The 24,209-nt window shown below is 44.5% G+C and overlaps 1 protein-coding gene across 1 annotated transcript; it reads left to right on the top strand.

Annotated features, from left to right (window-relative positions):
• The first annotated feature begins 875 nt into the window (after nucleotides 1-875).
• On the top strand, nucleotides 876-22,098 carry Mep1a (meprin A subunit alpha). Its single transcript, XM_063238773.1, has 14 exons — nucleotides 876-961; nucleotides 1,045-1,069; nucleotides 1,157-1,207; nucleotides 4,807-4,841; nucleotides 5,316-5,391; nucleotides 10,022-10,139; nucleotides 11,282-11,457; nucleotides 13,573-13,794; nucleotides 14,553-14,702; nucleotides 16,746-16,961; nucleotides 18,020-18,493; nucleotides 19,724-19,897; nucleotides 20,517-20,808; nucleotides 21,569-22,098. The coding sequence occupies exons 1-14, from the start codon at nucleotides 893-895 to the stop codon at nucleotides 21,723-21,725; spliced, it is 2,235 nt and encodes a 744-aa protein (XP_063094843.1). The 5' UTR covers nucleotides 876-892; the 3' UTR covers nucleotides 21,726-22,098.
• Nucleotides 22,099-24,209: the final 2,111 nt, after the last annotated feature.

The raw sequence follows: 24,209 nt of genomic DNA, 5'->3' as shown, positions 1-24,209 counted from the left end.
AAAAAAACTTTCTTGATTTCAAGGTTAAAAGCATTTCCCCATATTTTCTTTTCCAAAATTCAGACTTTTGTATCTGAATATTAATCCCATTTAGAGTTTATTTTTGTGAATAGCATGCAGTAAGAATTTAATTTAGTCCTCCTATGAAAATGCTAATTATATTACTACTAAGGAGACCAGGATTTCCCTGGTAGTATTTGGTTTCTTCCCACAAATGGGAGTCTTTGTACTCACGTTCTTTCTTTTAGGTAATGAATTTTATAACAATTCTGGTTATTCTGTGAGCGCAAGTCTTTTACATTTATTCTTCTATCTCAAAATTTTCTCATTTAACTTGGGAAGTTAACCCTTTTCACATAACTCTCAAAAATTGTCATCTTGCCAAGTTCCACAAAATCCCTGATGGAATATTTAGTGAATTTTCTTTAAAACTACAGGCTCACATCAGAATATTTCATACAAACATACATACACACAAATGGAAAAATATGGGAAGCGAGATGTGTCTCTTTTTTATGTTCTTTGATAACTACTTTAAAACATTTCTACAAAACTTATCTTTGTGAGATTTAAGTGCATTTTTGTCATTTTATCAGTTAATTTTATTTCTTTTGTGAGGGTATGTTTTATCTGTTAGCTGAACAGTTATCACTAATGTATACAACTGTTAATATATGCTCAATATATAAAAACCTCAATACTGTTTCAAATGCTGGAGTATTTAAGGTAGACCTGTAACAGCCCAAGAAACAATGATATCACCTCTAACTAACTATCTTTTTAAATGCTACACGCATATAAGAGGGTCAAAGTTTCTAATGTGCGAGGCAGGGCAAGGTCCGATAGATGTTTATGACAAGGTGCCTATGCTAAACTCAGTTCACTAGCAAGAATGGTTTGCATTCGGTCCTCTTGCATTCTCTCTTTAACCTTGCTTTTTGCACATACAGCAGCTGTGTCGGTAAGTACAATTCTGCTCCTCATATTTAGCAATACCAAATCTTATATAACTTACCCATTTTCTCTATGTTTATCTCCTTGCAGGTTAAGCATCTTTCTAGTGGAAATGGTAAGGATCAGTGTGAATGGGCAGTTTCTGAACTCTGTCCCTCTCGTTCAGCACAGGTAGTAACCATTTTTCTCCTACTTTTCACAGTGCAGGATGTGGATTTTGGTGAACCAAAGGATATTCCAGAAATCAATTTAGGTGGGTTCAGTTCTGCATTGTTAATGTTTTTGGATAATTTAAACCCCAAGGATGGGATTGGTAAATGTGTAAATCTTCAGTGCACTGCACTGTGTATCTTTTGGGAAACTATATTTATTGGTGCCTTATGAGGACTAAAAACTTCTGACCAACTGCAGTGTAGTGGAGGAGGACAGATCAGATTTTCTAGAGGAGTTGATGCATCCTGCTGGGATTTAAAAACACAGACATGTAACAAGTTCTCCAATATGAAAATTTCATTTTCTCAGTTTCTATTTTGAAAAAAGAGGGGAAAAATGTGTGTTTATTCTGCTTGCCAAGAGATGATGTTCAAAGAATAAGCTCATTCCTCTATTTAGTGAGGAAAAGACCTGATGCCCCTCTTCTGTCCATCAAATGTACTTAACAGCTGTTTGGCTATGGGAATTCAAGAAGAGTGTGACTGTATTTCTGTTTGATCAGCTCGTACATGAATACAGGGACTCATCCATTCCTGAGATGGTCGCTTGTCTGGTCTCTCTCCTCTGAATCTTTCTTTGAAATGAGAGAAGCCTGTATATTTTAGTGTCTTTGGTTGGGGTGGGTGGAAGCAGAGGTGTTCGTATCATAAACACCTCAGTGGGGAAAGCTTTCCTCCCCAGGTGCATCTTGTCAAACCTTGTGCCAGGGTAAAGGCTGCCTTCCTTTAATGGGAAGCGATGGAATTCACGTTTAAATGGCTAGTGTGACTTTCTTCAGGTCACTGGCTTTTGTCTTGAGGCCACCTCCAGTCTCCTGACTCATATCTCAATAGCTCAGTGTAATTTGTATATGACATGAGGATTGTGTTTCTATCCTGTGTCCCATTCACAGACAGGGAAGCTGGTTGATGTTTAATTGGAATCACTGGGAACTGGTGACATGGAGAGAGTCGAATGAGTTAGCAAAGCAAAGGGTTGGGTGGGTGGATATTCCGTGGCTTCAAAGCCAGTCACCAAAATCTCTCTCCTGAGAGTCAGGTAGTCCAGATGTCTGTCATTCAGAGATCCACTGTACTGTAAAACAGGGCTGAAATGAGGATCAGCACTTTCTTTCTCTGATCCTTAGCTCCAGAGTAGAAATAAGTTCTACCTCAGTCATCTCTTGCTCGTCAGCCCCATCATGACCTCTGACCTGAGAGGCAGGGACATAGCCTACCATCACAGACAGGGGACAGAATCATGCAAAGAAAGTTGTCACCTTCCCCACCTTCTCTCTGCGCCTCAGAACACTGATGTACCTGTCCTTATCCTCCGTCCTCAGACCTGCTCTTCTCTGTCCTCTTCATTTCAGTAAACGTGTCTCCTTCCTCCTAGATTTCAGACTCAGAATCTCAGAGTAGCCCTGAGCTCCCTTCTCTCCCCTGGGGGCAGAGCTGTCCTTTCAAAGGCATTTGAATCCTATCACTTCCAGCCTCTGGTGTTTTCTTCCAATTCACAGCACAGAGTGACAGCCTGGACTCTCAAAGTGCAGTCCTCAGTTTCCGTCCCCTGTGCCCTTAGTACTATGAGTCCCACGTGGGCTATGGAATTGGCACTTCCATTTGGGCAGACCAAGGGGATGCCAGTTCCGGATAAGCTGACCTGGATGCTTCTTTGACCTCCATTGTCCCATGCTGTCCTTTCTTCTCACAGCTTCCCAGCCATGCTGACCACACATTGGCAAGTGGCTGTTCCTGTGTAGTTATCACTTGTGCACTGACACCATCCTGACACTTACTAGAAAGGAGTGCTTTGTGGGGTCCGAAGCCCCAAGCACAAGCTCTGAGGGTGGACCTGGTCCAAACCACGGGACCTTCCTGTCTGCTCCGGTCTCTGCCTCCCACTATCCTTTACCAGATTTCTGCTGAGGGCCATCTTCTCTAGTAGGTCTGCCCTGACTCTCCAGGGTATAACAGCAACCTTTCCTGCCTCAACACTCTTTTCCCTTAGTCCTGTTTCATGGTTGTTTCATCATGCTTTTTCCTCCCACCATCTGCCTTACTCCATTGGTCTGCTCATGTGTCTCTCCCAATGAAGAATGCAGTTTCCTTAGGGTTTTTGTTCTGGTCCCTGCTGTATCCTCCCATTGTCATGGCTGAGGACACATTAGGTGTCAATTGAGATGGAGCCCCTGAAGCTCTGGATAGAGTAGAGACATCTGGCTTTCATTGGACACACATCTCTATGTGACATGTGTCCCCAGGACCCTTTCTGTAGTTGGACAACCCTAGGATTAAGGACTGACTGAGCTAGTCATCTTCTTTGGGAAAACCCCCTCTCATCCTAAAAACAAACAAACAAAAAAAAAACCCCACAGGCTTCTGCTCCCCTACAAGCCTGGGTAGGAGATGGATGGACCAGCACCCAGTGCCCATTGAAGGGACCCCTCCAGTGCAAGTCTTTCTGACTGAGCCAGCTCTGTTATTATTGCCTGTGGTGTTTATGGTCCCCATGTTGCATGAACAGGTCAAGTGAGCTGTATCAGGAAAGGAGAGGTAGAAACATCTTAGTCAATACCTAGCAACTCCTCATGTCCCTTGGGAACCTGGACCCTGCTTTTCAAGGGCCATTGCTTTGCCCCTGGGTCACACTATGCCCTGAGAGGCAGACTATTCCCTGGGTGGTTCCTAGCTGTAAGTTGAGACATCACAGAAAAGGTGAAGGAAGCTTGCATTTGGAATTTTCTCTGCTGAGCATCAGAAGCTGGAGTCTGGAGAAACAGATTTGAAGGATCTACCATGTTTTCCTGGTTTCCTTGTCACAGGGTACAGGCTTGGTTCTGGGGTCCTTTACGTCTCCACGGGAAAGACCAAGGCCAGCCACTTGTCCAGAGTTAGAGGCATGACAGTGTTAAAGCAGAAATCCTGACCTACCTGCAGCCATTTTATTCAATAAAGCTGCAGCCACTGAACTCAGCTAAATCATAAGATTCATTATCAAACTGAAACTTCTGTGAATGTGCTAAAAGCAACTTTGCTATGTACAGCTGCTCTTACCACAACATACCCACTGTATCATGGCCTTTAGCTATGCATGCTTATCTTAGTTTTTTGTAACTCTCACTACCCTATAAAAAAGACAAAGTCTCTGTAATCAGTACCTCAGACTTTGGAGAATACTCCTCGGTGGACCATCAGAGTTAAATACAATATTTCTTTTCCTGAGCCCCAGGCTACTGTTGACTCAATTTTCCCCCAACAGTATGATAGCAAGAGGCAAGAGTACTGACTTTCCTGGTAGCCACAGACTCCCTCCTAGTTCATCACTTCCTGTATCTCTAGTTCATCATTTCCTGTCTCTCTGGTTTATCACTTCCTGTCTCCCCAGCTCAGCACTTCCTGTCTCTGAAAATCCATGGTCATTCAGGTCCCTGGTAGCCTACCTCTCAGAGTCTTGGACAGCATTCTTGTTTCAGAATTGAAAAAATGACATGATAATCTTTGATGCTTACTAACCATTCATGTGTGGTTAAATAGAGGGATTTATCACATCACGATTACAGTAAGAGATTTATTACAGCAGAAATGAATTTTATTGTGAAAGATGGCTCTGAGTAATGTTCTTTCAACTATTCTTTCTTTAATCCACATGTCGCTGCAGGATTGGACCTCTTTCAAGGGGACATCCTTCTGCCAGTGAGTATCTGCCCAAAATAATGTCCCTCAGAATTGGTTGCACCAATGGAGGGTGAGCTGGGTTGGGCAGCATGCAGAAGAAAAAGTTCTAATCTATAACCTGTTCCTATAAGGGCTTCCCTTTAGCTGACAATGACAAACACAGAGGAAAAATAAGTAAACAGCACAAAGTCTATAATTATTAAATGACGTATCTGCTCAATTTTCCTAACAAAGAGTAAGACAGAAGGGAATGAGACAATGTGTTTGTGGTGGCTCACATCTCCCCCACTTTTGTTTCCTTATTTTGTTCTTCATAGTTTCTAGAGGTTTCCAAATTATCTGTGTAGAATTTGTATCACTTTTATAAAGTGAAGACAAGTGCCACAGAATTGTGTACATTTCTTGACATGCTGTGTGAGAATTTAGTGAAGGGGGAGGTCAAGGTGATCTTGAGGATGAGGCTTCCAGTCCTCTTTGCTTTTGTTTTTACAGAAATCAAGAAATGCCCTGAGGAACCCCACTGCCAGGTGGACGTTTCCCATCCCGTACATCCTGGCGGACAATCTGGGTAACAGCATCATCCTGGGGGGACCCTCTGGTTTGACTTCTCTCTCCCTCTTCTTGATCTTCAGTCTCAGACTGAAGCAACCTCTGTTGTATGAAAGGGTTTCTCAGACTGGTGATTCTTTATCTCACAGGAAAAGAGGCATGATATTCTGAGGTGTGATTTTAAAAAATACAGTGAATGTTTAAGTTTTAAAAATTATTACAATAAAAGTACATTGCCACAAACCCCCACTCCAAAAATTCCACCCATGACTGGAACACATTTATTCCTCTGTTCCTGCCACTTTCTGAAGCAGTTCTGGAGGTTCCCTTTCATGAGTGTCTTCATGAAGTGTGATAAAACAAAACGGGGTGAGTGCTGCTGCTGAATGCCATCTGATGGAAAGGCAGGCTTGTGAAATCCTACTGCCATGTCCTCATGCATCTTATCACCAGATCCGGCACCACACAGCTTCGGGGTCTTCCTCAAAGTCAGAATAACCATGAAAGATCAACTTTCAGGCTCAGTTTAGGATGCCAAGGCAACCATGACAGCACAACTAAAGACATGACAGGGGACTTTCAGAGCTGCTTCAGAAAGTGCAAGAAGGATGTGTTCAAAGTGAGTGGTGGTGTATTTTTGAGGGGGGTTGAAGGGAGTGTGTCTGTTACTGTAATAAATTTTAAACTTTTAAATATGCACCATGATTTTAGATCATACCCCATACATCAAAACTAGGGCTGCTTAACCTGTCTGAGATAAAGTGTGAAAGGGTCATTAAAGGCTGTAGCATGAACTAACACTTTAATAAAATCAGGATAAACGTGAAGAACAAGGGTGCAAGATACAAGCTGGCATCAGAAAGTGAAAAAATGTACTTAAGGATTTGTTTAGGTAAATGGGATGTAGGTCCAGGATGCTGTTTCCATACTGATTTCTCCCTTTTGTTGCAAGGGAAACATATCAGACTTTTCTAAAATAGAAAAGGATTTATTTCACACATCTATGCCTCCCCCTTTCATTCAGCTAACTTTTAATTAAAGTGCTCATTTGTACTTACTTCAATTGTTGATCCATTGTTTCTTAAATTATCTAATTTGTCTTGTACGTGTTTCACACTCTCCCCCAAATTCCTACTGCCCATATTTTTCTCACTTTGATTAATTGGTTTTAACATTTTAATTCTTCTGTTAGATTTGGGCCCAATCCCTTTGTATTATTCTTTGAGATTTTTACCTTGAAGTTACAATATGTATCTTCAATATGCAATGGCCTCCTTAAAGTTAATATGATTTCATTTGCATAAAATACAAACATTTCACAATAGCATAATTACATTTATATCCTGCCTTTGAAATATTATCAAATTATACTTCAATTGACATGCTATATAAATCTCACAACATGATGCTATTACTTTTTGCCTTAGTTGTCTTTTAGAATATTAATAAAAATGATTATCTTCATGTTTACTTTTGTACTTGCAAGTCTTAGTGTTCTTCCTTTCCCCCGCTGACTGCATTCCTAGCTCATGTCCGTTTTCTTCTGTCGGGAGCACTTCCTGAAGAATTTCTTGCAGAGCAGATCTGTTGAGATCCCATTGTACCCCTCAGTGCTCTTGCTGTTGTTATTTGTGCTCTGTCCACAATTAAATTGTTGGCTATTCTATTTCCTTTTTTTATTTGAGAAATTAATTATTATTTTAATTGTACAAAATTATAGGGTACAGCGTGACAATAATCAAACCAGGGTAGTTAGCGTTTTCAACTCCTTAAACTTTAAAATTTTTTGACTCATACAAAACAATTGTACCCAGTTGGGGTCATTAACCTTTCCGTCTCCCTGTCATTATGCTGCACCTCTCCAGCTCAATGCAGAATGCACCACTGTGCTGCACAATACTAGAACCTGTCACTTCCACCTAGCTGGGTTTGTCATCCAGCTGGTCTCTGTTCTACCATGCTTCCAGCCTCTAGTAATTCTCAGTCTGTACTCAGGTAAACATTTTTCAACACCTTCTTGGGATAGAGACTATGTGGCATTTGCCTTTTGTACATGTTGGATTTCTCTTGATGCAATCACACAGGTCCACCTATTTTCTTATATATGATACACTATCATTTCTTCTTATGGTTCAATCATATTCTACTCTAGATAGACATAGGAGACATACACTACATTTTGTTCATTCATTTATCTCCTGATGGGCATTTAAACTGATGCAATAGCTTAGTTATTGCGAATAATCAGCAATAAACATGAGTATACAGAAAACTCTTTGATATGCTGATACCTTCCCTTTGGATATGTAGCCAGAAGTGGCATAGCTGGTTTTTAGGGTAGAACTATTTTTAGTGTTTTTGAGAAACTTCTATACTGTTCTCTGTGATAGCTACACTAATTACATCTTCGATGGTATAAGAGAGTTCCCTTTTTGCTACATCCTTGCCAGCATTTATGGTTTGTCTTTTCTATAATAGCCATTTGAACTGGAGTTAAGTGATATCTGATTGCTGTGATTTGTGTTTTCCGATGGCTAATGACATTAAATCATTTTTCAAAAGCTTTTTGGCCCTTTATTGTCGGTGTCGCTCCCGGCCGGCAGGAAGAACACGCAACAATATCTGGCGGTGGTCAGGCTTTTCTTTATTCTCTCTCCGTACAGTTTGCCCCGGGATTCTTCCCGGCCGAAGCCTCAACCGGTCCGCTCTCCGCGGCTCCTTCCGTGCTTCTTCTCTACAGTCTGTCCCGAAGCCTCTACCGGTCCGCTCTCCGCGGCTCCTTCCGTGCTTCTTCTCTACAGTCTGTCCCGAAGCCTCTACTGGTCTGCTCTCCGCGGCTCCTTCCGTGCTTCTTCTCTCATGGCGGGAGAGGCACTCACTTTTATAGGGTTACAGTGGCCAATCAGTTCAAAGCGCGCGATGCGGGCTGATTGGCTAACATCAGTTGTTGCTAGGCAGACTATCTTACAGAGCGGGTTGTTTACCAAGCAGGAAGCAGGAGATAAGTGCCATCTTAGCACACTCGATGGGAGGGGTAATCTAGCTCAGGCTTTGCTCTTTCTTATAGGCCTCACGTCCGCCAAGTAAGGCGACCGGGCTCGGCCGCGGCTCCCAACACTTTATATGTCTTCTGCTGGGAAGTGTCTATTCACTTCATTTGCTAATTTTTAAATTGGATATTTTTTGTAACTGAATTTTACGAGTTCCTCATGTATTCTGGATATTAATGCTTTGTTAAATGAGTAATTTCAAACAAAATTTCCAGTTCCGCATGTTGATTGTTGATTGTTTCTTTTGCTGTGCAGAAGAAGCTATTTAGTTCGATATAATTCAACTTTTCTACTTTTGTTATTGTTGTCCTTGTTTCTGGGGTCTTATAACAAAAACATAATAATCCATACTGATGTGTTGATGAGTTTCCCCTGCATTTTCCTCTGAAAGTTTCAGTGCTAAGTCTCATATTGGGCCTTCCATCTACTTTGGTGTGACTTTGGTGTAGGGAGAGAGGCAGGAGCTGGGTTTCAATCTTCTGTTTGTGAATATCCAGTTTCCCCAACACCATGTATTGAAGATCCTGCCCACCCACTAACATGTGACTTTGGTGCAATGGGCTGGGGCAGAGTAGCCACAAATAACTCCATACACTTCCAATCAATTGATGATCACCAAAGGCATCCACAGCCATTTCTGTAACGACTTTGATATGTAGTTATTGCTGTGAAATCTTCACTATGACAAGTTATTGAGGAAAGTAAGTACCAGGCACAAATTCCTGATAAACTGCCAAGAATTATAAATTCCCAGAGGCATGAATACAACCGAATGTACAAGGAAGATGGGTCAATTTCATATCTCGCCATTTAATTTTTAACAGAGATCTCAATCTTTAGGGAAGGGATGGGAAAGAAAACTGCACACGAAGTAGAAAATAATCTTGTTTCTTCTGTGGCACCCTCTACTCACCTGACCTTGTCATCCATGCGGGCCAAGGTGTGTGCATGTCAGTTGGAAGGAGAAGCATTTGATCTTTGGCCGTGGTCACCACAGGCTACCCGTCAGCACCTCTTGTCCTGGCTCTTGGGTCCTCAGCTCTGTGGTGTTGGTAGAGGAGCTGTTCCCATTGTCTTTGATGTGTGACAATAGCTGTCTAGACAAGCCACCTCCCCTGTCATCTCTCATATGCCACATGGGCTTCTTCCACCTTAGGGACTCCCAAACCCCTCTCAGCCATGCTCTCTCCCTTCAGCTGGGGGAATTTCTTGTAGCGTGGGGTAAGGGATGCTACGTTCACTACTTCTCCCCAAGGTATCTGTGTATACAAAAGCTGCGTGACTCACAAACCACTTGGGTTTATGTGGTGCCAGGGGATTCTGCTGGGGCAGCGCGCTCACAATGTCTGCTTGAATGGGGCAAAGAAAAAGACAGTTTTAGTCTGCCCCACGCACTCGAGTGGGTTCTTACTCTATTTCATAATTGCATGGCACATTTAAAATATGCATGCTTTGTTTATAAATCATGGGTATAAACAAAGCATGTTTTAGTTTCCAAAGGGTCTATGTACTACCAAAACCTCTCATACGTTTCACACAGTGGCATGGTTTTCTCCGTGTCCAAATAATTCTAATGCATGTGCTGTTTGATTTCTGTAGAGCTCAATGCGAAAGGAGCCATCCTCAAAGCCTTTGAAATGTTCCGTCTCAAGTCCTGTGTGGATTTCAAGCCCTATGAAGGAGAGAGCTCGTACATCATATTTCAGCAATTTTCTGGGTTAGTACAAAATATTAGAGTGTGAAACTCATGTATCCTTTAGTTTATAAAAAAAAAAGTGGCACATCTATTTTACAGTCTAAAAGAAGAATTTGGAAAAAAGTATAAGCAAAATTCAAATCTTTCATTATGGCTCTCATAATAAAATATTTTTTAATGCGCTAAGCAGAGAATACTGTATACGGTTGGGATAAGTCTGAGACCCAGAGACATGCATCTCTATTCTTTTCCTAGGGTTAGGCTGTGTTTTAATTTCTTTAAAATCAAGTTTACTGAACCATAAATGACACCCTTTTAATGATGCTATTCTAAATTAATTACTCTTTCAGCTGCACCTCTATGAAAAATTCTAGATATAAAGTTGCTCTCCGTAGCTGTTTATTTCTAAGAATAAATGGATGGTATATTCAGAAAGAGATACTGTTTCTTTAATGCTCTGTGTGTCAACCAGTTTAAGCTATGTGAGGTTGGGAATCAAGGCCATCACCTGCCAGTGACAGATGTCACCCCCGAAAGTCATCCTCCTGCTGCAATCCTAGCTTGGTCTTCAGGTTTTGTTTGCACAGATCATCTAGTTCTGACTCTGGGGTTTTGTTGATCATGGATGGACAATGGAGATGAAAAGGGAAATCTGCGTATAATTCAGCCCCTTATGCAAATGAAGTGCACAAAGAAGTAACAAATGTAAAAGCAAAATACTGATGATATAAGATAAATACTTAGCTTCTCTCAGGAGATCTTTTCTTAGCTTGTTGTTTTGTTTAAAAACTTTTAAAAATGTGCACACCTCCTGTATACCAAGGGGCAGGCTATGCTAGAGGTTGGAGGAGATACAGGCTGGTCCCAGAGCCCGCAGTGTTTGCAGCTGGCTGCTGGCGTAGTGGAGGAACAAGCAGAGAGTTTAATGGTGAGGGCACAGGTTGCAGTTAAGAGGAGTGAGTGCTGGTGTTCTATTGCACAGAGCTGTGACATCAGCATTGCATTGAATATTTCCAGATAGCCAAAAAAGAATGTTTTAAGTGATTTCACTACAAAGCAATGTGTTTTTCAAAAAATTCAAACCTAACATTATTCTGATCTGTGTGACGCAAATTTCAGCTAAGAATTCTCTAGGAAAATGTTTCCCTTTCCTGGTCTTTAAGGTGCTGGTCTATGGTTGGGAATCAACACGTGGGACAGAACCTCTCCATTGGGTTAGGGTGTGACTACAAAGCCATCGTCGAGCACGAGATCCTGCATGCTCTGGGGTTTTACCACGAGCAATCGAGGACCGACCGGGATGACTATGTGACCATCTGGTGGGATGAAATTATCTCAGGTTTGCTGGGGCCCAGCATGGCACGGAGGGCTTGGTTGTCATCTGCATGGTTTGCTGAGAACGCTCTGAGAGCTACACTGCTGGAATCAAAAGTGACCCCATAAAGGGTCCCAGAAAAGGGGAAGAGTGAGTTGGAAAAATGGGGGAAGGTCACCTGAAAGTCAACCAATGATTTTGTTAAAATTCCTTCCTAATGAACCTTTTAAGGGTATTAGGGCAACTTTCTGGTGTGAAAACTTCCATGGCTCCCGAAGGCTGGAGGAGGGCAGGCTGGTGAAATTGCTCCCCAGCATACACTCCAAAATTGTTTTTGTGTCTTGCTAAATCACCCTATGCTATCCACTGTGCTAGAGGCCAAGGAATAATCTTTGACTGTCAGTCCAATCGACAGACCTGTTCGTGCCTGCTCTCCCAGGGATGAGATTACAGATAAGACCCAGCTGTCTCCTAGTGGAGATTGTTCCATAACCAGAGGGCCAGCGCACAAAGGAAAAGGGGCCTGGAATCATGGGTCAAAGGACTGAGCCTCTGGTGCTGAGATGTGGGGTATCTTTGACTTGATCTTATCTGCTTGCCCTGAGTTTCTTCTTCCTGAACATCTACTTGACTTTGCTGAAAATCTCATGAGAAATCAGAAAACATTTCCACATTTAAGTTTTAAAGAAGACAATAGTTAATCCTTTCATGATACCTTCAGGCCATCTTAGGTCCCTTTTCCAGAGAGCCAGCCCATTTGTTATGGTAATTTGCTATTGTTGAGGTCTGCCTGGGCCTGGGTTGCTCAATACCTATTTGCTTATCTATTGAGTTTTCATCAGGTGCAATTCCATATATCTAAATTGCGTGCAATCACTGGAGACCTGTTCTGCATGAAACTCAACAAGAGCATAAACAAGGGCAGGATTATTTCGAAGGGTCATTTGTAATTTATTGCTCCTTGCTGTGAATGATCCAGACCTGTTGTTTGGAGTGACCAAGAAGGTCACTCCAGCTACAGTTTCTCTTCCAAGGCCCATTTCCTTGTCCTGAGTCTAACTGTGGTTTTCCTTTTCACTAACGAAAAACTCAATTTCTGAGGCCTCACAAGGGTTGGTAAACTCCAGCCTGTAACCAACCCTTTATCTACCTACAGCAATGTCCATTGGTTTATGTGTCACCTATGGCTACTTTTTGCAACAATAACAGCACTCAGTAGCAGTGACAGAGAAAATATGGGTTGCAAAGCCCAGGATATCTCTTATCTGACCCGTTATAGGAAGTTTGCAGATGACCTGGGTGTGCAGGATCGTTCCTGTCAGGTGTTCTGGTGATGAGTCCTGTAGGGTCAGGATGATCTCTGCTCTCTTCTGGACCTTTGTCTTCTGGACATGGATCCCAGGATGTCACAAGCAGAGCAAAATACACTGAATAAGTTTTTAAAATCATTCAAGTCATTTATTTGTAAACTAATCTGATAAGAATCCTTGAATAAAGTAACCTACTCCATCCTGATGATAATATGAGAAGTTAAGACACACAGGGACTGGAAAATGCCTGCTTCAGGTGCCCCTCAGGGTCACCAGGTTGGGAGACCCTGGCTACCGGTGGATCCTTATCACTGGACCCTCGTCACGGTTCTGTCACTTCGTGTGACATCCTAGCACCATGTGCTCTGGGAAGGGTCACTTTCTCCCGTCCTGCATGACTCATTTATGTCTTCCAGGAGTGTTCTGCTTTGAACATCGCTTGAGTTCTCTGAGTCCCTGTGAGCAGAGTACCAGGGTTCATCTCTTCCTGATAGTAAACACACACACATATGCACACACGCACGCACACAAACTTGCAATGCATCCTTAAATGTATGCACATATTTAATAATTTATAATGTGTAAATATATACTTTATATACTACAACAAATATTTTATGGACATTTCAATAATTTTATACATATTATAATATGCTGTCGATTAAAAATTGGAATCTATTAATTTATACATTTAATAATTATAAATTGTGTATATAAGTTTAAATCAAAGATATACTATTTCCCTTTTGTGGCTCTCTGAGCATCTGGCTGGAGAGGAAAGTTTGGGGGCAATCGCTGATGGCCATGACTGTGGACCCTGCCCCAACAGGTTATGAGCACAACTTCAATACCTATGATGACAACCGGATCACAGACCTCAACACGCCCTATGATTACGAGTCAGTGATGCACTACGCACCATTCTCATTTAACCAGAACGAGAATGTCCCCACCATTACAACCAAGATCCCCGAGTTCAACACCATCATCGGGCAGCGCCTGGACCTCAGCGCCACCGACTTAGAGAGGCTGAACCGGATGTACAACTGCAGTAAGAATCCAGGCTGGGGCAGGGCACCGCGGGCTCAGCCTTGGCTTCCTTTTTTATTTCCTTTCACTCTTCTTGAATGTTCTGCTAAAGGGAACACAGGATGAACCACATAGCTAAGGTACTCAACTTCCAGACCTGAAACAAATTATAGCACCTACCTCACAGGATGGCCAAGAAATCAGTTACAGACTCATAGTTCAGGAAGTAAAAATGTTAGAACAATGCAAAGAGTTGTTATTGTCTAAGTTCCTTGGCTTCTTCTTGAAGGATGTATAATGATGTAAAGGTCAAAACAGGGAAAGAGCTTGAAAGTTTTTGTACCCTCAAAGATTCTTTACCCCATTTATTCTTAGAACATCCAAAATCTTAAGTGGGGTATTTCCTAAGACAACCCCACTGATCTTTCAGAGATAAAATCTTTATTTCTGTTCAATAAAGCATGCATGAAGGCCATTAAGTACAGTGCCATGAGTACCTTGTTCCTGATCTAGAGGAATCCTTCAGCTTTTGCATAGTAAAGAATGTGCAGAGGTAGGTAGATTTTATCCTGGAGATAGGTAGATCTGTGTCTACGCTGAAGAGTTCTGAGGTCTACCTGATTGCTGCCATACTTGTATACAACAAAAAAATGCAGAAAAATGAGAAGCTCATGCACCTGTTGTATGTGGCCAGTGAGGTTTTAGTGGCTGAAAACATTTAACTATTTGGCTGATCTGCATTAAGTCTTTTTAACTACTTGATAAACATGTTATTGGCAGCCACGACGCACACCCTTTTGGATCACTGTGATTTTGAGAAGACAAATATCTGCGGGATGATCCAGGGCACCAGCGATGATGCAGATTGGGTCCACAAGGGCAGCACAAATGCCACACAAGGGGACCACACCCTGGGTGGCCGGTGCACAGGTAAGTGGTGGTGAAGTGACCAGGTGAAGGGGTTTGCTTGGCTCATAGAGGTCAGTTTGGTTTGCCCCAGTCAGCACATGAGTTATCAACCCTGAAAATCTGAATGAGAACAAAGAACACTTGCTTTATCTTAGTTATTGACTCAATAAAGACCATCAGAGCTTTGCACGTGCAAAAATAAGGTGTGTCTTGGTCTCACTGAAAGTCACATGGACACGCAGTTGGTAAGACATGGCCTTGTCAGTAAAACTAATGTCCCCAGAGCAGTACCGTCCCCTGGAAATACAATGCTAGCCCCCAACAGGCCATGTAAAATTGTCTAATAGCTCCAAAAAAGATAAAATTTTATATGAGTAAAAATAGTTTTAACCATATATTTTATTTAACCCAATGTATACAAAATGTCAGCATTTCAACATCATGAGACACTCTCCTTTCTGTGTCACTTATCTGGAATCTGCTTGCTTCCCAAGTGTCGAGTTGGGAAGTGCCACACCTGGACCTTGGTGGCCGCAGGTGCATGGTGGCTATTGTCTCCAGCAGCACAAATTCGGCAGTTCCAGGATGTCATTTGTGTAGCACAGAGGCCAAGAATTCAGAAGGATTTGGGGTTCAAATCTGGTTCCCCCACTTAGTAGCCGGACTACAAGAAGTTGCTGCTGGGTGTGTGCTTTTTAAAATGTCTGTGCGGAAAAGTCTCCCTGAACCGCAGGATACTGATACGTATGTCACGGAGTAGACAGAGACCAAACACCAAGTCCCCACCAGCTCAGCCCTGATATTTTATCTTCCCCGTCTCTCCATCTTCCTATTACTTTCTCTTTGCTCCTCTCTTTATTTTTTTCTCTTTTCCTTTTTTGTGATGCTGGGCTCTCACATGCTGGCCAAACATTCTACCCCAGAGCTACACTCCCAGTGCCTCCATTTATTTTTAGTTCATTTTAGCATCCGTTGATTATGTGTCTGCTGTGAAAACCATCCCTTGTCTCTTTGGAAGTGGGTGGAGCTACATGTGGTAGCTTTTGAAGGACCGAGTTACAGTGGACTTGATTAGACCATGTTTGTCTGAGAGTTGGTTCCATTTCCTTCCCAGAGGAAACCTGAGTTTGTCATGGATCCCATGCCCCCCAGCAAGCATTCTAGAGTCATAAGTCATGAGCATTCTTCCCATGGCTTTGGCAAGGGCAATCATTTCTGTCATACAATGGATTGGCGCATGTATCATCCCAAGTGTTCAAAGGGTAACGAGCTAGAAGTTCCACCTAGGTTGCCATGGTTACTTCTGATGCACTCTCCCTGTGAGGCTGATAGACAGGAGTATGACCTTGGTCAACTGGAAGAAGGTTCTAAAACCATAGTAGGAAAGGACAGGACCACATCCCAGAAGAGCTATGCATGCCTTACCAGCTAAGCTTTGCCCCTTCCACATGCTTCCTTCATGGGGACTAAGAGAATCATGTACCACTGCCAGAGAAAGTGCCCTCTGCTCAGGCAAGCACTCAGACTCAAAGAGCCTGAGGGATCCTGTGGGATTCACTGCCATCTGAAACTCAGAGGAAAGAGGAAGCTAGTCCGTGGCAGAGCTGGGAGGGAGGTCAGCCTCCTGAGTGCCAGGTCTCAGTGATGCGACCCTGGGAACTCTCTGGCCCAGGAGATGGAGTACTCTTCAGCACAAGTATTTAGTAAGCTGTGAGATGGGTCCAGGGCTCAAGCTTCTGAGCTCAAGCATGGGAAGGACACACAGGGGCACAGAACTTCTGAAGGAGAGTAAAAACATTCATTTAAAAAGAAGAAAACATTCCAGAGAATTGAACTCACAGGCTGATACTGCACATCCTTGGGAACTCGGGCAAAGCCAGCACCAGCTTACAATTTTGGCCAGCGGCTGTGTCCACTGAGGTAGAATACTTACTGCCAGTGACTTTCTGATTTTGCTCGGAAGAGCTGTAGCTGGTGCTGCCTGAATAGGGTGCTTCTCCCACGCCACCTTGCCCAGGGGAAGGGGTGATGGCCGATATGGACGCCATGCTGCTACCCCCACAGGTGCCGGCTACTCCATGCACTTTGACACAGACGAAGGAGCCTTGGAAGAGGCAGCCCTGCTGGAGTCCCGGATTCTCTACCCAAAGAGGAAGCAGCAGTGCCTGCAGTTCTTCTACAGAATGACAGGGAGCCCCTCCGATCGACTGGTCATTTGGGTCAGGAGGGATGATGGCACTGGCAACGTCCGCAAGCTGGCCAAGGTGCAGACCTTCCAAGGTACTCAGAGGTGTACCTCAACACGGGGCTGCTCTGACCTAGAACCTGGGCCTGGCTCCTCTGCCTCCCTTTCCCTCCTTTACCCTTTTCTTCTTTCTTCCCCTCTCCTTCTCCACTCTGCCTTCACATTCCATCCTCTACCAGGATGCCTGGCAAATTTTAACCCCTCTAGGCATGTTAGAACCCCTCAACCTCTGTATCTAAATCCAGGATTCACTAGTGCTTTGCACAAAGCCAGGCCCGGGAGAGACAGCATGGAAGCTCCCACAAGGGAGATGGGAAAGGAAGGAGGATGCATCATTGATGCTCCTGGAGACATGGAAGTTAAAAACTGACTACAAAGTATCTTCCCAACCATCTGAAAACACCAAGGTGTCACTGTTTAATCTGCTGCAGTAGCTCAGTCTGCTCGTCCTGGTGAAGAGAATCTGACCATTTATTTCTTTCCACTCCAATACCATTGCTCTCACATTTCTGGGTGTTGCTTTGCATGCTTCTATAAGGAGCTTAGCATGAAAGCTTTGATCTGCTCAGGCAGCAGGAGGGTGTGAGGAGCAGCTAGCTGTAAATGGTGACTAGAGGTAGAACACTTCCTCATTCCTCAGTGTTGGGAATTGAACCCCAGGCCTTGCACAAGCCAGGCAAACCCTCTGTCACTGAGCTACACCCTTTGTGTTAAGAAGGCCCTGTGGAATTGTTAGTATTTGACTTCTGACTCATAAAACGTATCCTTCACATGATTCAGCCAGATACATGGGCTTTGGAGTGTTAGCGGAGCCGGTAACTGCAGTTTCAGAAGCAAACCCAGAACCTGGGAAGTGCCGTGGCTGTGGAAAACACATTCATGATTGGGATTTGGATAGAGACAGAGTGTCCCTTTTCTTTTTTTTTTTTTTTTTTTTTAAAGCTATTTCCCTTTCTAGACAGGTGTCTTGGCAGAAGTTACCTTAGGGCTGTCCCTAAGGTGCCTATCTGATGGGGTCGTGTGAGGTTTGTACTCAGAGCAAGTGCTCATTAAATGTCAGCCACTGCTGTCATTGGCCTTTCTCTGTCCTCAGGGGATTCTAACCATAATTGGAAAATAGCCCACGTGACGCTCAGAGAGGAAAAGAAGTTTCGCTACCTTTTCCAGGGCACAAAAGGCAACCCCCAACTCTCGGCTGGGGGCATTTCCCTGGATGACATCACCCTGACGGAGACGCCCTGCCCGACAGGGGTGTGGACAGTGCGTAACTTCTCCCAGGTCCTTCAGAACACAGTGAAAGGGGACAAGCTCTTGAGCCCTCGGTTCTACAACTCTGAGGGATATGGTTTTGGGGTGATCTTGTACCCCCACGACAGAGCAACCTCCAGTGCCTCTGGCTACTTGGGTCTGACTTTTCACCTGTGCAGCGGGGAGAACGATGCTATCCTGGAGTGGCCGGTGCAGAACAGGCAGGCAATCATCACGATCCTTGACCAGGAGCCCGATGTCAAGAACAGGATGTCCCTGAGCCGGATGCTCACCACCTCCCTGGCCCACACGTCTGAAGGTCAGTGGTTTGGGCAAGGATAGGAACCACCACCCAGCCTGGGGAGGGGCTGACAGATGTGATTCGCACCCGTGCAAGAGACACAGTATTCCTCTCACACTCTCCCATGCTGTGTACACAGTATGATAACAATAAAAGTACTACGAATACCTACATTTCAAAAAGTATCACAGCAAAGGACACAGTGCCACAGAGGCCCCTCAGGATGCTCCCTCTGGCTTTGAACGTACTTATCTCATTCCTCTCATCACTTTCTGAAGCAGTTCTGAAGTCCTCTTTCCTGTGTGTCTTTAGTTGTGTTGTCATGGCTGTCTCCATGTCCCAAATTGATACAAAACAGTTACCTCTCATGGTCATTTTGACTTTGGGGCAAGAGCCAAGCGTCATGTAGTGCCAGATCCAGTGAATAAGATGGGTGACATGTATGTTTTTGAGCTGGCCTTTCTGTTGGATGGCGTTCAATGTTTACTATATTTGTAACCTGGCCTCATAGACACTGAAGAAAAAGGACCCAGAACTGCTTCATAAAGTGTCCAGAAAGATGGCATAAGTATATTTGAAGGGGGGGGGACTTTGGGGGAAGGGGGGCTCATGGCAATGTTGCTTTTACTATAACAAATATTTTAAACTTTAAACATTCACTGTATATTGTGATTGTCCCATGTACCACTATCATACTCACACTGGAGTATTAGGTTAAAATGTCATGTTTTCCTACTTATCTTTCTTCAGCTTATTAGGTGTGGGTATCTATGGAGTGCCAGGCTGGGTGCCAGGTCCACAGAGTACAAAGGGCCAGGTGGCCTTGCCCCCTCAAGCTCAGGCTGAGTGGACAGGTGCTGTGCTCACTGTCAGATCCTCCGAGCTCTCTGGGCTTTGTGAACTGATCTCATTTCTCTCCATGAAGTAAACTCACCTCAGTTTTAAATGGGCACATCACTTTGTTAGAGGAAGAGACTTGAGCCATAAAGAAACCAGGCTGCGGCTCCTCCCCTTGAAGGACCTCATCATTCTCACACACACACACACACACACACACGTGTTCACACGGAGTTGTTCTCTGCCTGCTGCCTCTCAACTCTGAAAATCCTCCTGAAGAGAGAAGCTAACATGGCTTTTTCCATCATATATGTGGTTTCCAGTTAACAAAGTCACGTGTTGTCATTCAAAGCACGCTGGAGAGTGACTTGGACAAGGCAATGTGACATTATGTTGTCTGTCCCTCTACAGAAATCAATGGCTCTGTCATCTGGGACAGGCCGTCCGTGGTGGGCTCTTACGACAAGGACTGTGATTGCTTTAGGAGCCGTGAGAGAGGCTGGACCAGAGTCCTCTCCCACCAGATGCTGCAACGGAGGAGCTTCCTTAAAAATGATGACCTCATCATTTTTGTAGACTTTGAAGGTAATTCTGCTGATCTCCCTGAATCAATACAGAATTCTAGGCAATGCCTCCCCTTATGGAAGGTAGCGATCTTTCTTGAATATGAGGTTTAAAAAGAAGTAAGAACGGTGGGGGAAGAGCCACATTTTACTTAATTGGTCGAGAATTCTCTTTTTCATTTTACCTTATTTCTTAAATATTGTTAATTGACACAAAAATTGTACATGTGTATGGACACCACAGAACATTTGGTACATGTTATTCTTCATATTCCAATCAAGCTCCTCCAAAAGCACCTATTGTTTCTTAAGACCGAAAACCATATTTTTACTTATCCTTCAGAGAAAGCATGATTTCAATTTTTTTAAAGTGTCTTTTTTTATAATTTCTCAAGTGTAACAGTTTGCTGATTTCAGATTAGTGTCAGTCTAATGCTATGCTTCATTTTGCAAATTCAATACATAAACGAGTGACGGGGCTACTTTAAAGAAACTGGCGTCACGAGGATCATTCAGAGCCACTTTGCCAAGTCACTGAGGGCAGTGTCCGTGAGGGGAAGAGGTGACCCGGGAACCTTCCTCGGAAGTAACCACGGTTATTTGTACTGACGGTCCTCACCACCACCTCCCCTTTTCTGCAGACCTCACCCACCTGAACCGAACAGAAGTTCCAGTGAAAGCTGTAGATGCAAGGCTGGTCCCTGCAGGCCTTGTGCTCCAGGGACAGGAGCAACAGGTCCTGGGAGAAGGTTCTAGAAAGGCTGTGTTGGATGAAGCCCCATCAGACAGCCTGGGCCGACAGAAGCGGTCCATGGAGAACACAGGCCCCCTGGAGGATCACAACTGGCCACAGTATTTCAGAGACCCGTGTGACCCGAACCCGTGCCAGAACGAGGGCGTGTGTGTGAATGTGAAGGGCATGGCCAGCTGCAGGTGGGTGCATGGCTGGAGCAGGGTGGTCAGGGCACTGATCAAGTTAGGTGAAGGCCTCCATCACATGACCTGAGGGTGTGGCTTCAACTGGAAACAGCTGCACCCAGTGGTGGACTGACACTGCCAGAGCAGTCCAGTCTCATGTCCCCTGTCCCCTGATGTTTACGTAACCCTTCCTCCCCTCTGGGACACGGCACAGCATCCTGGATTTTGCTGGCTTTCTAATCCCATTTGTAGCCTGCAGTGTGTCAGCCACTTTGACACAGGCCTGAACAGCCAGGCAAGTCTGGGGAGCATCAAGCAGCACAATTAAGTTGCAGTGACATCTGGCTTGATATTGCCAGCAGGTTGTAAAGTTTCAACCCATGTACTAAATCAAGCTCTACCTGGAAAGTCTCCCCTATCTTTTTGAAGGACTGTCAGGAGATGATATCTGCTCTGACCCCCTAACTTTCCCGCCTGCACCCTTGGTGGCCAAGAGGACTGGTCTGGAGATGCACCTCTCAGGGCTTTAGTTTTATGTGTGACGCACTAGCCACCTGACCTGTCACATCTGGGGGTTTATGGGAAGGAGGCTGTTGACTGAGCTCTACTGCAAATGTTGTAACAGGATTAAATTAGTTGGGTCTAGCAACTGCCTGGAAGGAGCCGGGCCCCAGGATGCTCGGCGCCTGCTCTCTGCCATTCATGTGACATGGTGCTTGTTGGTAGGCAGAACCAGAGGCCAAATAGTGCTGCACACCTTGTGTCCTCTTTCCAGGTGCGTCTCTGGACATGCCTTCTTCTACACGGGTGAGCGCTGCCAAGCCATGCAGGTGCACAGCAGCACCCTGAGCCTCGTGATCGGAGGCACAGCCACTGTGATCTTCCTGACCTTCGCCATCATCTCCATCATTCTCCAAAGGCCAAGGCCGTGACCCACCTTGACCAGTGCCACACTGCAGAGAGGCCTCCTCCACTCCGACCTTCCCTCCCTGCAGTCTGGGAGCCTCTGAGTAGTTTCCAGCAGGCTTACTTCAGATGGACTCCAGAGACCACGCCTCCTTTTGTTTTCCTGCCTCCGCGTGGTCCTGTTGCCATGTCATGTGTTTCTAATGCACCTGGGATGTCTTGTGACAGTGTGCATGCCCCATGATCACCTTTGTTGTAGCTATGAGCTCCAGAAAGCAGGGACTTGTAACCTTCACCGTGCTGCCCTGTGCCCAGAGTGTGCCCAGTGGTACATGGTGGGCATCTACTCAGTGGATGGTGAATGAATGAACCAATAAATGAATGAATAACCCAGATAAAGAGCCTCTCCTATTTCTGTTTGGGATCAGGAATGTAGAAGGAAAATCCATTTGTGGGTGTATTAAGCAGAGGTTCAATTTTCATTAGACAAAACGGTGCTATGACCCTTTCAATATCTTTTTAAAAGATTTCAAGTGAACATTCCTGTGGGAAACTGAGATTTGCAGTCTTTTTCTCTTTCTCTGATTCTAAGGAAAGGATTTTAAAAATATATAATAGCTAAATGTAGTGGCACACCCATAAACCTAGCACTTTGAGGCAAGAGGATCACAAGTTCCAGACCAGCCTGGGCAATTTAGTTTGGTGAGATCTTCTCTCAAAGTAAAAAATTTTAATAAAAGAACTGAAGACCTGCCTTAGCATTGGATCATCTTACCTACATGAGATCTTTCCTGTCATCCACACACTCCCAGAATCTTTAATAAGTAGTCAAAAGATTGTAGCCAAAAGTCTGAGAAATATCTGTGGCAAACCTTAAATATTACCACTGCCAATCACACCAGAAGGCTTGATATTAGCATAAAGAATCCTAGAAATAACCTTTGCATTGATGGATTAGACTTTTCAAAATAGCCATGAGGAGACTATCGTAGCCAGCCCGGAGCTGACTTTGGGGTGGAACCTTAGGCTAGGACTCTGTTTGGGCCTGGGTCTCCCGCTTGAAAGCGGATCCCATCAGACCAGAACCTACAATTTTATGACTCTGCAGGTAGGAAAGCTGGTGGCCAGGGTCCACCAGGTGGCGACCAAGCCTCAGGAGAGGCAGGTGTGCAGCTGGGGACAGAGCTGACTGTCTCCTGGGTCCAGCTGGAGGCTCCTGTGGGGTGCTTTACCAAGGACAGCTGTGAGACAGTAACTAGGGCCTCAGAAAATGCCCATAGTTCAGGAAAAAAACCCAGCAAATAAATGTAGGATTGTAATCCAAATGAAACACCTCTTCCCACAGCTCCTGGCGTGAGGCTGGCTGGCAGGATGGAGGAGGGAGGGGAGCACTAACCAGCTGTGGGGCCAGAGAAACACTGTCAAGGTCACTCTTGGATTCTGCTGCAGGCTACTGTCAGAAGTGGGTTGAGGGTTCTGAGTTCTGACACTTGTTTCGGGATATTCTAGGGAGAGCTTTCAGGTGAGCTATGCGTGGTGCAGTGAACAAAACTGGCTGGCCCTTCTTCCGTGTTTTGTCTTCATAATTTTCCTGCAATAGGAATCCAGTGTGGCAGTTTGAAAGGTAGACATGTATGCTTGCCCCTGTGTGTGTGCATCCATGTGAGCAGGTGTGCATATGTGCTTCTGTGGATTTGCATATGTGTGTGTTCCTGAGTTTGTGTGTGCATGTATATGGGTGCTTGCATGTGTGTGCACATGTATGTGCAAGTGAGCCTCTGTGAGTTTATGTGTGAATGTTGTACACACACATCTGTGCACACATGTGTGCATATGTGCTGAGGGACAGGGAACATGTCTGTGCTAATGAATGGGCAGAGGACCTGGCCTGTTTCCTGTAAAAGTACACCGAAGCTCCTACTGTGAACGTGTTCCTGCCACAAGATCAAACACAGCTCCTAAGGGATCTCTGCACGTGTGGGCCACCATGCTATGCTTCTTGTCCTCTTGCACTTTTTTCAGGACAGCCACATCCACCTGCAGGTGCTGTGTATCCTTGGATGTTGAGATGGCCCAGTGAGCACTGTACACTAGCCCTGGCTCAGTGACCTTCTCTGGGACATGGGAACCAAGTCAGTCCATGTGGATCTTTCCCTGGAAACCAATTCTAATGCAAGTGGCCCCGGTTTCACCTCATTCCTGCCTCTCCTGCACTGAGCTCTGCATGGGGCTGGCTCTTCCCCAGAGAAGTCACCTGCATTTACAACCCATAGATCGATCCTCTAGGGACTTCATGTGTGAGCCATTCAGTTGGGTCAACTCTCAGGAAATAAGGGAGTAGACGTCAACAGCATTTGTGAGTCTGTGGAAACAGAGGCCACTGCCTTTAAGCACCACTGGGATGTGTGTCTGTCCCACCTCTGCCCCTTCCTCTCCTCCACAGAGAAGAACACAGAAGCAGAGTTTAAAATTTAGAAAGTGAAGGGATTTGAATGGGTTTAGATGTTAAG

The sequence above is a fragment of the Cavia porcellus genome, unplaced genomic scaffold (assembly GCF_034190915.1).
Source record: "Cavia porcellus strain 051 isolate PalLab524CR breed Dunkin Hartley unplaced genomic scaffold, mCavPor4.1 scaffold_28, whole genome shotgun sequence".
Lineage (NCBI taxonomy): Eukaryota > Metazoa > Chordata > Mammalia > Rodentia > Caviidae > Cavia > Cavia porcellus.
The sequence above is the reverse complement of the archived record's forward strand: the minus strand, read 5'-3'. Positions and strand labels throughout refer to the sequence as shown.

Coding starts and splice junctions, on each gene's coding strand:
- Mep1a (XM_063238773.1), top strand. CDS start 893: ATGGTTTGCATTCGGTCCTCTTGCATTCTCTCTTTAACCTTGCTTTTT. Junction 16,962..18,019: donor CAAGGTGCAGACCTTCCAAG/GTACTCAGAGGT, acceptor CTCTGTCCTCAG/GGGATTCTAACCATAATTGG. Junction 19,898..20,516: donor CATTTTTGTAGACTTTGAAG/GTAATTCTGCTG, acceptor CCTTTTCTGCAG/ACCTCACCCACCTGAACCGA.